General features: G+C 43.1%; 1 protein-coding gene and 1 long non-coding RNA gene across 4 annotated transcripts; one reads left to right on the top strand and one right to left on the bottom strand.

Annotated features, from left to right (window-relative positions):
* Positions 1 to 8421: 8421 nt before the first annotated feature.
* LOC132536323 (uncharacterized) lies at positions 8422 to 9520 on the bottom strand. Its single transcript, XR_009547948.1, has 2 exons — positions 9337 to 9520; positions 8422 to 9159 (listed from the first exon to the last, which is right to left on the bottom strand). It is a non-coding gene; the product is annotated as an uncharacterized LOC132536323 (long non-coding RNA).
* A 479-nt stretch (positions 9521 to 9999) lies between these two features.
* On the top strand, positions 10000 to 16079 carry HNRNPA1 (heterogeneous nuclear ribonucleoprotein A1). 3 transcript variants are annotated; one of them, XR_009547947.1, is made up of 12 exons: positions 10000 to 10156; positions 10648 to 10764; positions 11148 to 11294; positions 11418 to 11628; positions 11714 to 11806; positions 11900 to 11992; positions 12174 to 12248; positions 12435 to 12590; positions 13093 to 13248; positions 13349 to 13411; positions 15741 to 15811; positions 15947 to 16079. XR_009547947.1 is itself a non-coding variant. In XM_016186031.2 (11 exons), the coding sequence occupies exons 1-10, from the start codon at positions 10142 to 10144 to the stop codon at positions 13402 to 13404; spliced, it is 1119 nt and encodes a 372-aa protein (XP_016041517.1). In that variant the 5' UTR covers positions 10000 to 10141; the 3' UTR covers positions 13405 to 13411; positions 13643 to 14363. The 3 variants fall into 3 exon arrangements, 2 of the variants coding, with proteins under 2 accessions (XP_016041517.1, XP_060039945.1); XM_016186031.2 differs by lacking the exons at positions 15741 to 15811; positions 15947 to 16079 and adding an exon at positions 13643 to 14363; XM_060183962.1 differs by lacking the exons at positions 12435 to 12590; positions 15741 to 15811; positions 15947 to 16079 and adding an exon at positions 13643 to 14363.
* The last annotated feature ends 768 nt before the right edge of the window (positions 16080 to 16847 follow it).

Here is a 16847-nt window from a genome sequence, read left to right as displayed (position 1 = left end):
AGCAGTGCTATGGTAAAAGGTAAAAGGGTGGGGGAAAAAAGGAAAGAAGGTCAAATGTTTTGACCAGTGAGGTTAAAAATAACATTACTGAATTTTCTAAACTGTTTTATCTATGTTTGTTTCCAAATACTCATATGAATGAGGCCTGCCTATGTTTTTTCTTTCTCTCTTTTTTTTTATCAGATCCTTAGGTATAATTTATTACTGTGAAATACCAGAGCAGTACGTTACCTTCCACAACTCCCTGTGAGGTTAAGCAAGTCTTACTGATCTAGGGATGACAAACAAGCACATGAAGTTCAAGGATCTGTCTGAGAAATGTAACTCAGGGTAGACTCCCCAGTCTGCTCACTGACCTCTTTAGCACAGGGCATTTTCTTCCAACATAATCATGCTTGCTGGCTCAGATATGAGCTTGTTTTATCATGAGAAGTGTAGATTATAATCAGAGAAACACTTGAATTCCATTTGGTTCCTCCTCTCCATGAAGAAAAAAAAAAAGTGTTATAAAACTTGATACTGGTGGTCCTGGAGGTGGCGCAGTGGACAAAGCATTGGACTCTCAAGCATGAGGTCCTGGGTTCAATCCCCGGCAGCACATGTACCAGAGTGATACCTGGTTCTTTCTCTCTCCTATCTTTCTCATGAATAAATAAATAAAATATTTTTTTTTAAAATTGATACTGAAATCATACTTTCAACACTATCTCAATCCCATACTTCCTGGTGTCCTTCCTAGCTATGACAGACAATAGAGCAAGCATTCAGTAATTCTGAAGCGTAAAACTATATGTCAGCAATTTTTTAAAGATGTACATAGCCTAGTTTCTAGCATATCTATTAGTGTTTAATTTTGACAAACTGGGCTAGGGAGATAGCATAACGGTTATGCAAAAGACTTTCATAAAGCCTGAGGCTCCAAGGTCCCAGGTTCAATCCCCAATACCCCCAACCATAAGCCAGAATTGAGTAGTGCTCTGTTGTTTCTCATTAAAATAATTTTTTTTAAAACTTTTTTGAAAAACTACTCCTATGCAATTCACAACCTCATAAGAATATAAAAATAAGCAGGGCTGGGCAGCAGCACAGTTAAGCATACATGGCGCCAAGCACAAGGGCGGGCTACAGGCGTAAGGATCCCAGCTCCCCACCTGCAGGGAGGTCGTTTCACAAGCAGTGAAGCAGGTCTGCAGGTGTCTTATCTTTCTCTCCCTCTCTGTCCTATCCAACAACAAAAGGGAAAAAAACAGCCTCCAGGAACAGTGGATTCATAGTGCAGGCACTGAGCCCCATCAATAACCCTGGAGGCAAAAAAAAAAAAAGAGGCCCAGGAGTCGGCAGTCATAAAAGGTTGAACCCTCAAGCATGAGAGTCTGAGTTCATCTCTATCAACAAAGTATTTGCCAGAAAAATGGTTCCGGTTTTCTCTCCCTCTCTTTCTCATTAACAAGTAAATGTTTTTATTTCTTTATTGGGGGATTAATCTTTTAACAAGTAAATTTTTAAGAGAAGAAGAATGTGAAAATTGGGCCAGGTAGTCTGTACTTTAGAAAAACCACACACAACTGACAGGTACAGGTATGTTGATGCTGCAAGTTGACAACCATTAACAATTCATTTTTTTGTTCCCCGAGTGGTTGGGAAAATCTTTACAGGGCTACACTGTCCCAAACCTGTTTATTCACATTTTACATGATTAACTTCAAATACAAACCCCAAAACAATTTAGGAGTGCAAGTCTTAGGTCTAGAGATTAGCTGTCACCTACCAAATTCTTTCCGTATAGCTGAAACTAAGGATGAAGACAAAAGGCTCACCCCAGGTTCGGTCACCAATCAACTGCAAAAGAGGGAAGAGTTGTGTGGAAGGTTGCACAGTTGCCAGAGAAAGGACTTGCAAGCTTGAGGTCCAGAGTTAACCCCCAGCATCCCATGTGCCAGAGAGATGCTCTAGTTCTCCCTCTCTCTCCTCTAACATAAAAATAAATAAGGGCAGGGGAGATAGCATAATGGTTATGCAAACAGACTCTCATGCCTGAGGTTCCGAAGTCCCAGGTTCAATCCCCCACACCACCATAAGCCAGAGCTGAGCAATGCTCTGGTGTTTCTCTCTCTCTGTGTCTCTCTCTCTGAATCTCTCTCAAAAATAATTTTTTTAATTTAAAAAATAAATATTGAGTAAAATGTACTTGGGTAGGGAATAAAGAATTAAAGTAGAGCCAGGATAGACAGTATAATGGTTATGCAAAGAGACTCTCAAGCCCAAGGTACTGAAGTCCCAGGATCAATCTCCTGCACCACCATAAAGCAGAGCTGAGCAGTGGTTTTAAAAAAAGTGTTAACACTCATAAAAGATATTCATGCCCTAATCTCTTGAAACTGTTACTTCCCACCCCCCAAACCCGAACACTATTCAGCTCCAGCTGAAACTGAAACTGTTTCTATTACTTTAGATAGTAAAAGATGTGAAAGGAGACATTTGAACTGGATTACTTGGGTGGAAGTTAAAAGCAGTGCCATGTAGTTATCCTTCTAAGAGAGGTAAGAAGCCTAAAATAAATACAAGACAATGTGAAAACCAGCTGGCAGAAGCAAAAGAACTCTCTGCTAAAGCCTCCAGAATTGAGGAAGAATAAACCTCTACTTTTTTTGAGCTACTAAGTTTATGATAGTTTTTTATAATAGTCACCAAATAACCAATACAGAGGGAATAAATTTTTTAAGATTTATTTTTTAATTTTTCCATTTTTTATTAAAATTGAGGGGGTAGTGGTCCAGGAGGTGGCACAGTGGATAAAACATTGGACTCTCAACCATGAAGTCCTGAGTTCCATCCCTGGCAGCACATGTACCAGAGTGATGTTTGGCTCTTTCTCTCCTATCTTTCTCATGAATAAATAATTATTTTTTAAAAACAGAGGGGGTAATGCTTTTCAGTGCAGTCATTGATATATGAGCACAATTTCATTATGCACCATGATCCCACAGATTTCTCCCACCCACCCCCAAGTCCTTTGCTTTGAAGCAATACACTATGGCCTGTCCATGTTTCACTTCATGTTCTCCATCCCAGTCCTTATCTAGGGGAATAAATTTTTAAATCACAAACAGGACGTGTAGAAATCCAACTACTGTGGTCCAGGAGGTGGCATAGTGATAAAGCTTTGGACTCTCAAGCATGAGGTTCCGAGTTTGATCCCCAGCAGCATATGTGCCAGAGTGATATCTGGTTCTTTCTCTCCTTTCTCATAAATAAAAATCTTTAAAAAAAAAAAAAAAAAGAAAGAAAAAGAAAAAAGAAAACCAACTACTGATCTAAAATCCAGGTGACGCACTTGGGTCACTTCAAGTGACCCAAAGAATGCCAAAATTTTAATCCTTCACATTTTTAAAAACTATTTATTTATTCCTTTTTGTTGCCCTTGTTGTATTATTGTAGCTATTATTGTAGTTGTTAAGATAGGACAGAGAGAAATGGAGAGAGAAGAGGAAGACAGAGAGGGAGAGACACCTGCTTTACCGCTTATGAAGCAACTCCCCTGCAGGTGGGGAGCCAGGGGCTGGAACCAAGATTCCTATGGCGGTCCTTGTGCTTTGCACCACCTGCACTTCTGCCCAACTCCCAGTACTTCATATTTTAAAGGGTAAACTGAAGCATTTTTTTTTCCCTCCAAGGTTATCACTCGGGCTCAGTACCTGCACAATGAATCCACTGCTCTGGGAGGCTATTTTTCCCATTTTGTTGCCCTTGTTATTTGTTATTGTTGGACAGGACAGAGAGAAATTGAGGGAGATGGGGAAGACAGAGAGGAGAGACGCCTGCAGACCTGCTTCACCACTTGTAAAGCGACCCCCCTTGCAGGGGGGGAGCTGGGGGATTGAACCAGGATTTTTACACTGGTCCTTGCCCTTGGCACCGCAAAACCTGCTGCACTACAGCCCAGCCCTCTACTGAAGCAGTTTTTTAAAATAAAAATGGAGGGCAGGGGGAGATAGCATAATGGTTATGCAAATAGACTCTCAGGCCTGAGGCTCCAAAGTCCCAGGTTCAATTCCCCCTCACCACCAGAAGCCAGAGCTAAGTAGTGCTCTGGTTAAAAAAATAAATAAGTCAGCAAAATAGCTCACTTGGACAGTGCTCTGCTTTGCCATGTGTACAATCCAGGTTCAAGCCCAGACCCAATGAACTGGGGGAAGCTTAAACACTGGGGTCTCTCTCTGTCTGAAAATGTTAACCCAGGGCAGTGAAGCCCCAGAAGTGGTAAAAATAAATAAATAAATAAATAGGTAGATAGATAGATAGATAGATAGATAGAGGCAGATCAGAGAAGACAAACTCAGCAAGATCTAATATTTTCATAGCTGTTAACAAGACAGTGTAGGCTTTCCCCCAACATGCTGCTAGCTGCTAGAGCTCCTGGACAGACTAAACATAGGCAACAGTTGTTCACTGTGGGTGTTCTGCCAACACAAGTGTAAAGTTGTCATCAGAAATGAGTATGTAACTTCAAGTGGCTTACAAACATCCAACAGATCTGCATCTTGGACTCTGCAATTCAAATCAGGCCAATTCTTCTCAGGATGACCAGGCCTCCTTCCCATTAATACAATGGCCAGTTAAGAGCTATTCTGTTAGGAAGGGAAATCAGTTTGTCATGGAAAAAAGATGGTTGCCCCAAAAGACCAGGTTCATGAATAAAAATGTGTAAAATAAGCAACGATATTCAGTTACTTGTTTTATCTTGCAATGTACTTTATTACTTTAAAGCCAATATCCTGTCTATGAAGTGGCACAGTGACAATGCTCTGGACTTTTAAGCTAAGGTCCCAAATTCAATCCCTGTCATTGTATATGCCAGAGTCCTGCTCTGCTTTCCCCGTCTCTCATGAAGTAAATAAAATGTCAGTAAGTAAAGTTCTTTAAAGATAATCAGTATTGGGTGGGAGAAACAGCATGACTGCAGATTCTCATGCCTGAAGCTATGAGGTTCAACTCCCCAACTACCATAAACCAGAGCTGAGCAGTGCACTGGTAATAAATAAATGCAATATCCATGGCTAGTGGACCATGGGAATTGCATATACCTGATCCTAAGTCAATCCCCAAGGACATGTACACTAGAGTGATACACTTGTTTCTCTCTCATTAAATAACCCCTAAATAAGTTTCAGTAGCCTATAGCTTTCAGTCTGATTTCATTTAAGATGAATGGGGAAAAAACAAAATCAAAAAACCCCCAAGACCAGGGCCAACAGTGATACACCTGATTAAGCACTCCCATTAAAGTGTTCAAGATCCAGGTTCAAGCCCCTGGCCCCCAACTTCAGAAAGAAAGCTTCACAAGTGAAGCAGGGCTGCAGGTGTCTGTTTCCCCCTCTCTATTTCTCCCTCCCCAGTCAATTTGTCTCTATGCAATAATAAATAAACCCAAGGACCAACCAGAAGTGAGGAAGTAGCTCAGCAGGTAGATCTCTGTGCTCTCTCCCATGTGTCATAAAAGGAAAGGGGGCTGGGGAGATTGCATAATGGTTATACAAAAGACTTTCTTGCCTGAGGGTCTGAGGTCCCACATTCAGTCCCCAGTACCATCATAAGCAAGTTAAGCAGTGCTCTGGTGTCTCTCTCACATTAAAATAAATCTAAAAAAAATTTTTTTTCTTCCTACCAGTGCACTGTTCTGCTCTGGCTTATGATGTGGTGTGGGGGCTTGAACCTGGGACTTTGTAGCCTCAGGCATGAGTCTGTTTGCATTACCATTATGCTATCCACCCTCTGGCCAAATATAAAATATTTGAGAGAGAACTATTTATCAGAGGTAACTGACTGAGTTATTCCAATAAAATATTTAAGTCATACTGACTGGGCTTAAATAAAGTACCTTGATAAAAAGCAAACAAACAAAAACAGTCCTCATCTGTAAGCCTATCTTTTTTTTTTTAAACCTGAACTCTACTGAGCTCTGGTGGTGTTGCGGGGAATTAGCTTGGGACTTTGGAGCTTCAGGCATGAGTCTCTTTACAGAACCACTGTTATCTAGCCCCACCTCTCTTGAAAATGTTTCTGTATGGTCCGGGAGGTGGCGCAGTGGATAAAGCATTGGACTCTCAAGCATGAGGTCTTGAGTTCAATCCCCAGCAGCATATGTACCAGAGTGATGTCTGGTTCTTTCTCCATCTTTCTCATAAATAAATAAATAAAATCTTAAAAAAAAAAAAAAAAAACTTTATATCCCAGGTATCTTTCTGTAACAACTGTGGGTGGCTGAAAAATACCAGGAACATTCCTAGACATGTAAAGTGATCCCAGGCATGTTCCTTCTCTCTCCCCTGCCAACCATCTGAAGTTTTCCACTTAACAGTCATCAGACATTCTAGTGTGAATGTTCATTTTCTAAGTGAACAATTCTTTTAGGTTTGGCTATAATGGTATGCCTCTAAATCCTAAATATGTGCTTGAAATACAATTTTTAAAAGAAGTTCAGTATTTAGTGTAGTCATTCGAGTTAACAACCACTCTCCAAAAGCAAAAAATAAGTTTAAAATTAGAATTTTGAAATGTCTCAGAAAGTCACCTAGTAAAATTTTCCCAACCAGAGAAGTGTTCATCAGATCTATTATGACATTGTAATAAAACAAGCAATTTGTATGGTTGGGGAAAGAGAGCCTAATGGATATAACAAATCTTTAAACTGTGGTTAAGTTTCAAGTGGTAAACACCTTAGAGACACTTTTCCTTTTATCCAGTGGAAGGTTATATGATCAGTCACTATATCTGAAATGACAGTCATCAAGATTTAGTAATCCACTTGCCAGAACTCTTTTTTTTTTTTTAAACTTGAGTACTGTTCAGCTCTGGCTTAGTGATGCTGGGGATAGAACCTGGGACTTCAGTCTCAGACCAGAAACCTTTTGCATAACCATCATGCTTACTCCCAGGCCCCAGGGAATCACTTCTGAGTCTGGCACCTTAGACTGACTACTCGGCCATCCTGACACATGGGAATCACTTTCAAAATTGTTTTAATAAAGAGATACAGAGAGCAGGGAGGGGTAGGTAGCATAATGGTATACAAGAAGACTCTCAAGCCTAGGACTCCAAAGTCCCATGTTCAATCCCCCCTCACCATCATAAGCCAGAGTTGAGCAGTGCTCTGGTAAAATAAATAATAAAGTGTTGGATTTAAAATAAAAAATAGATAGATTAATTAGAGTATGCTCAGCTCTGACTTAGAGTGGTGCTAGAGACAACCTAGTCTACAGTCTCAGACAGAAGTCATTTACATAACCACTATGCTGCCTCTTAACCCCACTATCTCCAATTTCTAGGGGATAAAATAGGTTTTATTTTTTTTACCAGAGCACTGCTCAGCTCTGCTTTATGGTGGTGGAGGGGGATTGAACCTGAGACTTTGGAGCCTCAGGCTTGAGAGTCTGTTTACATAACCATTATGCTATCTACCCTCAGCCCCCAAAATAGTCCTTGACATATTTTTTTAAACCAGAGCAATGCTCAGCTCTGGCTTATAGTGGTCCAGGGGATTAAGCCTGGGACTTTGGAGCCTCAGGCATGAGAGCCTCTTGGAATAGCCATTATGCCGTCTACCCTCACTCAGTCTTTGACAAGATAGTCAAGTCTAGCACCCGCCATTTTAGAACATTTGCTTTTCAAATAGGAGGTATTTTTTCACTCTCCCAAATCTGGTAGTACTTTAACACTGGGCGAGGGAACTAGCACAATGGTTAGGCAGACTCTCCTGCCTGAGGCTCCAGAGTCCCAGGTTTACTCCTCCCACAACACAAGCCAAGCAGAGTGGTCCTCAGGGGCCATGGGGCTGAGTACACACACTCTACCATGTGCAAAGGACCTAGGCGCAAACAGCTCAAGTTCTGGTTTATGGTGGTGTGGGGGATTAAGTCTTGGACTTCTGAGCCTCAGGCACTCAAGTGTTTTGCATAAACAGTGTTTATCCTCCCTACCCTAAACACTTTTAAAGAAATATTATCAAGATACAAAAGGATATGGAGATTGGGTGGTGGGAATTGTGTGGAATTGTACCCCTCCTACCCTATGGTTTTGTTAATTAATCCTTTCTTAAATAAAAAAAATAAAAAATAAAAAGATACAAAGGATAATCGAGGTGATGGAAGGCCCTGTATCTAACAACCCATCTCAAGCAGCTTCCTTCTCACTCACGTCCAGAATCCTCAAAGAAAACAAAGTTCAGAAAATCTTTAATGGCATAAAGAAATATTTCAGGGAGGAAAAGCTATTCAAAGAAAGACTGTGGATATGGATAATGCTTGGCAGGATGGCTAGCAGGCTCTGAGTACACACACAACAGTACTTGGGGGGGAGAAATATTCTCGAGGGGCGAGGAGAAAAAGGAGGTGCGAAGACACGTGACCATGAAGACACAAGAACTGACTTTTAAAATTAATTTTTAATCAACGATTATCAATGCAAAGACTGACCCCGCGTCTGTCCCTAATTGCTTGCTTTCCAAAGCTTGTGCTGTGGAGCCGATTTACAAACACTTATCTCTGCGAACTGTGCAGTCTTTCTAAGTGTGTGTGTCAGGGAGGGGGGGGCTTTCGATACAAAAAAAAGTATATAAAGGCTTATTCTACTCGTCCCCAGGTCTCAAGTCAGCTTTCCCTAAAGAAGCAAATTCTCCAAGGCAATTTCACCCGCCTTCTTTTTTCTTCCCCCTCTGCTGGTCGTCCAAACCCCAAGTTATGATGGGGGAAAACCCAGTCTCCCCAAACAGCGATGGTTTAAGGAATGGAGGCTGCATCGGGAGGGGGGGGAGTGAAGGGAGACAGCGCAGGCACTGGATCCCCTCGTTCTCACACACCCCTACGTCCCCAAAACGCAGACCTCTCTCTTGGGGAGCACTGAACCGAGAATCTGCGTTAGTTCTTCGCGGCTCCGGCCATTGAAGAGCGCGCTTCCCCGTCGCCCCGGGAGGCAGCCGCCGCTCTCGCCGCAGCCCAACCTACCGCGCGCTTGCTGCTCATTGGCTGAGAGGGACGCAGCTCAGACGAAGAAGGCCCGCCCCCCGCACTCGCAGGGCCCAAGGAAGGCTCGGGCGGCGGCTAGAGGAGGACCCAATTGGCCTACATGCACGCCAGTCAAACTTGCGGCCGAGCTCCAGGGAACCTACGAGGATAAAACATCCCGCCCCTGCTCTATCATTGGCTGGCCAAGCCCACAAGTCCCCCACCACCACCGCCACCACCGGCCCCCTCCCCGCGGTCCATTCATTTCACACAATAACGGCCAAATTAGAGTCGCTTGGAGCCCTCGTCAGGGTAGGCAAGACAGTCCACTACTTACCTACAGAAACAAAACCGGCCCCTCACGCTTACGTGTTGCCTTTACCTCTGAAGTGAGGCCGGACCACTGGCCGCCGCTGCCGCTGCCTTCTGCGCAACGCCAACCGCCCGCCAAAACGGATCCTTCCTTGCGCCTGCGCAACCAATCCAGAGCCCCGACCCTTTCTCCGCCCATTACGCTTGCGCAAAACCCTAGCGCCCCCCCTCCACCCCCGACACCACGCAGGCGCTGTGGGTGCCGCCGCCGTGTCCCGCCCGCCATTTCACGTGTCCCAGCGCCAGGCGGAACTCGTTAGTGCGCTTGCGTAAACTCGCCATTTTACACGCACGGCGCTCCACTGGCTGTCTTCGCAACAAGAAAATTGTGAAATGTCATTTTTATAATACATACCGTTAATCGGGATTTGCGAGTGAGCTGAGTGCGGTAGAGGGGGGCGTGGAGGATTAAAAAGATTAAAATATTCCGAAGTACATTCAAACAGGACGCTAGGTTGGCGAACCAATCACATTACTTCATAAGGGTGTAACAAGTGGACCAATAGCGGCTGGCGGGTGGGGCCTGTAGCGAACGCCCAGACTAGTGACGTACAAAGCAGTGAGACGTCACTGTCCAATAGAACGGGAAAGTTATTCAAACCACCAATCAGAAACACAGATAGGCGGAGTCTACCAATGCCAAAGGCGAGGAGGCGGGATAAAAGAGCGAGACCGAAGGTAGGCTGGCAGATACGTCGGCGGGATTACTCCTTTCTGCCTGTGGACGTCGCCGAGTGAGCATCGTGAGCTTGTCTCCTTCAGTTGCCACCATGTCGAAATCTGAGGTGAGTAAGACGCTCGAAGGACAATATATAATTTCTCCCAACGGATTTTGCTGGGACGTGGCCAGATTTGACTGCAGCGGCTGGCAGTTGTTCCGTTACAGCCTGGGCTTCCCCCTCCTGAAGTTCAGGCCGCCATTTTGTCCTCGTTACCATGAGGCCGCGCTCTTAACGCGCCAAGCGTGTGTGGCCTCTTTGGAAAAACCGATACTTTCCCTATAAAGGCCTTGTTGAGTTTTACTTTGGTATTTTTTAGCATTGGTGTGAGCAGCCAAACATGAGCAGCACTAGGCGTTTATGGGGATCTTTTCCTTCCGTCCAGTTCTATTGTGCGCGTGCGTTGGGCGGCGAGCGCAGAGCGCATGCGCGCCCTCCCCGCACCCCCCCCCCCAATGTGACCCACAATGAGAACCACGTGGCTTGGGGCCCAAGATAGTACAGTGTATATGCGGTGTACATGAAAAGTATTGTACCTTATATCCCCTATTTTTTAGTCTCCCAAGGAGCCAGAACAGCTGCGGAAGCTCTTCATCGGAGGCTTGAGCTTTGAAACAACAGATGAGAGTCTGAGAAGCCATTTTGAGCAATGGGGAACTCTCACAGACTGCGTGGTAAGACGAATTAGCATCTTTAATTGACTTGTTATCGTTTTAAGAGGCTGTTAGCATTACTGTGAAGTTTTTTTTAAACCAGAGCAATGTTGAGCTTACGGTGGTGCTGGGGCTTCAACCTGGGACTTGGAGCCTCAGGCATTGAAATGCTCGTTTGCATAACCATGATGCTATCTATGCTCCGCCCTGAAAAGATTTCTTAGAGAAAAATAGGGATGGGGGGAGATGCAGATTTACAATTAAGTAATAGAGCTTTCCTGATTAACCTTGATCAGCTAGGAAGCTCCAATCGCTGAACTCATACTATGAGTATTAATATGTTAATAATGTATTTATTAGTTGTATTAATATACAATACTGTATTAACTAATTAATACGTTCAGGTTATGAGAGACCCAAACACCAAGCGCTCCAGAGGTTTCGGTTTTGTCACCTACGCCACCGTGGAGGAGGTGGATGCTGCCATGAATGCAAGGCCACACAAGGTGGATGGGAGAGTTGTGGAACCAAAGAGAGCTGTCTCTAGAGAAGTGAGTTTTTTTGTTGTTGTTCCTCCCTTTGTAGTATTGGGTATATCTCACGTTGGGTGTGTTTTTCAGAATAGATTTTTCTAACCTAAAAGTTTGGGGTTTTTTTTTCCCCCCTCCTTTTAGGATTCTCAACGACCTGGTGCCCATTTAACTGTGAAAAAGATTTTTGTTGGTGGCATTAAAGAAGACACTGAAGAACACCACCTAAGAGATTATTTTGAACAGTATGGGAAAATTGAAGTTATTGAAATCATGACTGATCGGGGCAGTGGCAAAAAGAGAGGCTTTGCTTTTGTAACCTTTGATGACCATGATTCTGTCGACAAGATTGTCAGTGAGTATAAAATTTCATTTTCTTGCATTCTTAAAGAGTCATGTTACATTAGAAACACTGAAACATTTTTTTTTATCGTTTTTAGTTCAGAAATACCATACCGTGAATGGCCACAACTGTGAAGTGAGGAAAGCCTTATCAAAGCAAGAGATGGCTAGTGCCTCATCCAGCCAAAGAGGTGGGATATATACTTTATGTTGGAATGATGAATTTCCCTTTAAATATGTCATTAAGTAATTGCACTGTCTTAATATTTGCATTAATTCTTCAGGACGAAGTGGTTCTGGAAACTTTGGTGGTGGCCGTGGAGGTGGCTTTGGTGGCAATGACAACTTCGGCCGAGGAGGAAACTTCAGTGGTCGAGGTATGTGTGCATCTGGCCTTTTTACATGTCTGCAATCTGACTGCTAGCAGTTTTCCAGAGTTGCATTTTGCCCAGATAGTTCTGCCCAGTAATGGCATTATGTTGAAGGTCCCACTTCCTCTACCTTATGATGTCTTCGGATAAGGCTTCTGTGAAGTAATTTTCAATTGTTTTCGTTCAGGTGGCTTCGGTGGCAGCCGAGGTGGTGGCGGATATGGTGGCAGTGGGGATGGCTACAATGGATTTGGCAATGATGGTAAGGCTTCTGTAGAGATGGTGGTAAAGACTTGAGAAGTTTTAGACTAGGGTAGTATAGACTAAAATCCAGTGCATGATAATCTGGACCATGAGCATGTTGTGAGCAGGCCTTTAGCCATTATGCTTGCACAGATACTGATTGTTACACACTTTTGTCTTATTGAGAAGAATTGTATTCTTGTAGGTGGTTATGGTGGAGGCGGCCCTGGTTACTCTGGAGGAAGCAGAGGCTATGGAAGTGGTGGACAGGGTTATGGAAACCAGGGCAGTGGCTATGGCGGGAGTGGCAGCTATGACAGCTATAACAACGGAGGCGGAGGCGGCTTTGGCGGTGGTAGTGGTAGGTATCCAGTGATCCTAGCACTTGGTTCATAGTTAGATTAGCTTTGTGGAGTGTTCCCATCTAGATGAGACATGGTGCTCCAGGGTCATTGCATCAAACAATGCATGGTATTTGGATGGATTTCTATGCTACCACTTCCTAGCTTTAAGCTGGGGCCGCCTCACTCCCAAATATAGGTAGATTGTCAAATGGATAGAGGTGTTTCCAACTGGAATTAGATAGATCCCAGCAGGATTTAGCATTTAAGGTCCTTGGGACATCAGGCAATTAGTTGCTGTATCAGGAAACATGTTTTGGTCCATACTGAGAATGATCTAAAGACTGGCAAATTTCAGCTATTGGATTAACTGAATGCCTTGCCAAGGAAGAAAGGGACTTATTTAAAACACTTAAACCAGAGATTGGGAGAAAGGCAAGGCAAATGCATGCAACTTGGTTATCCTTGGAATAAGCAAGATTCAGAACAAATAACAGATTAAGGCCCTTTTTCCATTCCTAGGAAGCAATTTTGGAGGTGGTGGAAGCTACAATGATTTTGGCAATTACAATAACCAGTCCTCCAATTTTGGACCTATGAAAGGAGGAAACTTTGGAGGCCGAAGCTCTGGCCCCTATGGTGGTGGTGGCCAGTACTTCGCCAAACCACGAAACCAAGGTATGGCACATGTGCAGCTGTTGGCCAATAAAAAAGCTGATAATATGAAACTGGAATTCAACCTTCACAATATAGCCACTTAACTCATCTTTTTTGTTAGGTGGATATGGTGGCTCCAGCAGCAGCAGTAGCTATGGCAGCGGCAGAAGGTTTTAATTGCCAGGTAAGTGAACAACTTTTTGTATTGAGAATTGATTTTAAAATTGCTGATGAATCCAGTAACACTAATGTAGCTGAGCAGTGCAACATAGTTAACATTATAATTGTAGTAAATTGTGGATTTAAGTTAATAATTCAGATCAGCAAAATTTGTGGGGAAACAATTTAATAATGGATTGTAGCTTTGAGTCTTAATGTGTTTAGATTAACAACTTTATTCCATATTGTTCAACAGGAAACAAAGCTTAGCAGGAGAGGAGAGCCAGAGAAGTGACAGGGAAGCTACAGGTTACAACAGATTTGTGAACTCAGCCAAGCACAGTGGTGGCAGGGCCTAGCTGCTACAAAGAAGACTTGTGTTAGACAATACTCTTGTGTATGGGCAAAAAAAAAAACAAACATTGGAGGACTGTATTTGTGACTAATTGTATAACAGGTTATTTTAGTTTCTGTTTTGTGGAAAGTGTAAAGCATTCCAACAAAGGGTTTTAATGTAGACTTTTTTTTTGCACCCATGCTGTTGATTGCTAAATGTAATAGTCTGATCATGACGCTGAATAAATGTGTCTTTTTTTTTAATGTGCTGTGTAAAGTTAGTCTACTCTTGAAACCATCTTGGTAAACTTAAACCCAGTAGTTGTGAAGTTAGAATTCCTTCAGGGTGGTGCCAGGTTCCATTTGAAAATTAACTGACTTGGGCAGAGAAGCCATTATTATCTTGAGAAACTTTGGTACAGTGAAACTGTTGTGTGACCTGAAGTTACACTATTTATTTAACAAGGGTCACCCAAGCAAAGTCACTGTAGTTGATTTGGTTATTTTAATGGTTGTTGGCACATCCTATGCAATATATCTAAATTGAATTATGGTACCAGATAAAATTATAGATGGGAATGAAGCTTGTGTATCATCCATTATCATGTGTAATCAATAAAACGATTTACTATCCTCTTGAATGGAATGACAACTGTATGGATTTGGGACTGGCAGAGCTTTGGACTTCTACCCATTACCCACCCCACCCTCCATGATGTTGACTGCTTCTATCACAATTCAAGTTCAAAGCTCTGCCAGAGAATAAAAACGAGCTGCTCTGCTGGCTAATGCCACCCATAAATCTACAAACTAAGTGATGTGGGAGGCTTTTCAAATTGACCAGTGGCAGTATGAATTGATAACCACAGAACATAGGTTCACATTGAAGGAAAACTGCAGTTTCTTTGGGTGGGTCCCTTTAAAGGGTTTTCATTTACCTGGGCTCCATAATTGGGTATTGCCAAAGTTACAGACCAAGAAATCATGGCAGCGGTTTAAATTCACAGTAACTGCAGTTTTCCTTCATTATGCAGCACAAGGTCACACAACCACCCTGAAATGTTAAATTGTATAGCAAATGCAATGCAATCGATGTTGTTTGTACATAGGCTCTTTGAGTCCTCCCATTGGTGCCCAGTCTCAGTGCCATTGCTCTCTAGTAGCATAGATTTCTCTCAAGTCTGATCCATCCCATGGGTTTGTTACTTGGAAGTTTGGGGGAGGGGGTGGGATGGTGGGAGGGAGGGCAGGTGGGGAGCTATGAATGATGGTTCCATGGGTTTGATATTGGCTGAGTTTGCAATGGCAGGTGGAACCTTAACTGTTGAGGGAGTTTGCAGAGACCTCAGGATTCGTGAAAATGCCTTTAAAGATCCAGGAGAGATGTTCAGCTTCTAGGAACTGCTAGCAAGCATAGCGCGAATGGCTCCGAGCTCAGACACTCTGCAGCTGAGAGTAGACACTTGTGGTATGTGGAGTACAGATAAGCCAGGGGCAGGCCACCCGCCACCCTCCATGAAAGCTAGGAGGGAGTGAAGTTCTCAGTGACCATCGGAAGGAAGGAGACAGACAAGAGTAAGGCACACCTGACTCTTAGGACTAGCAGTCAGATCCAGGAGGAAAGGTTTTATTGCTATGCTGGTAGGTAAGAACAGATTTTACTTACATCCATATAGTGTATCTAAGGTCCAGTTCTGTTAAATTTTCCTGTAATTTATTGAGCCAAAACTTAGTCCAGTTAAGCTGAACTTGGTTTGCTTTCTGGAGAGTTATATTAATGTCCCGTCTCAATTACTCCAGTTTAAGGAAGTGAGCACTTATGCTGTGTTTTTGCAATAATTTACTTCATTTGACCCATTTCCTTAAAATGATGGCTCAAAGTAATGTATTATATTCTTTCCCAGAATGGAGGTGGGAGGGGAGGGGTGGATGGACCATTAATGGGGGGTGGGGGGGCCTAGCCTGAACTGGGATTTAGTCTCAGAAAAGTCAGTTTTAATAGTTCTTTGCTTTTCTAGGGAAGGACCCTGCTACTACAGCAAAAGAACAGTTAAACTAAAACTCATCCATCAAACCTCATGGCTAAAAGGTAAGCAAGCTCCTTATAAAATGACCAGCATTGGTAGGTATTTCAAAAGTAAGATGACTGCTTTAGAACCAGAGGGAAAAATATATGGTGTGAATTCTTTGCTAATTAACATCACAGCTTTCTTTTTTCTTACAGGGATATCCCAATGAGGACAACCTTTATCTGAAGCCACTGCTTCAGTTTCACTGCTATGCAGTTCTGATAACTGTTTTTGCAGTTAATCATTCAATTTGTGAATGACTTTTTTAATAAAGTGCTTTTCTTGGTTCCTGTTTTGGCAAATTATTAGGTTGATACATTTATGGGGTATGGGTGGATTTCTTTCATGTTTGAAGAATTGGATATAGAAACATCTGATCATACTTTTTCCTTAGTGCTTACTAACACCAGCTGGAGCCAGGGCCTGAAACCCAAGTCAACATAGCTGTATTTCACAAAACTAAAAGACCTCAGATTCAATCCCCAGCCAAGCAGTGTTCTGCTTTAGTATAGAAACAGCTGACTAAAAGGTAACAGTAAGGTGTGGCTAGAGTGCCCACCACTTGGGAGATAACTCTAGAAGACTTGCAATGTGTGGTCTGCACACAACCAAGCACTAGGCCTGGATTGTGGGCAGGTGCCAAAGGTTGTTACAGAATTTTATTTTTTGCCATGCAGACTTGTATAATGACAAACAGAAATTGAGAAGGAAGGAGTAGGGAGATACACGCCTGCAACACTGTTTAACCATTCCCCCTGCAGGTGGGGACTAGGGGCCTGAACCTGGCTCCTTCTGCATTATAGCATCCACTCAACCAGGTGCTTCAGCACTTGCGAAGCATTCCCAGCAGGTGGAGGAATTAAGGAATTTAAAGACTGCCTTTGGGGCATTGAGGTCCTGAGATTTTGCAGGAGGGAGGGATTTGTGAATAATGCTGAACCTGGAATCTGCTTAGTCAAACCTTCGTTCCAGTTAAGAGTTGGATTCCTGTTAAAAATGGCACTAAGGGGGTCGTGCTAAGCGCACGTAGCGCAAAGCGGAAGGACCAGCATAAGG

Source organism: Erinaceus europaeus, unplaced genomic scaffold (genome assembly GCF_950295315.1).
Source record: "Erinaceus europaeus unplaced genomic scaffold, mEriEur2.1 scaffold_377, whole genome shotgun sequence".
In the NCBI taxonomy this organism is placed as follows: Eukaryota; Metazoa; Chordata; class Mammalia; order Eulipotyphla; family Erinaceidae; genus Erinaceus; species Erinaceus europaeus.
This window is presented reverse-complemented; position numbering and strand designations above follow the sequence as displayed.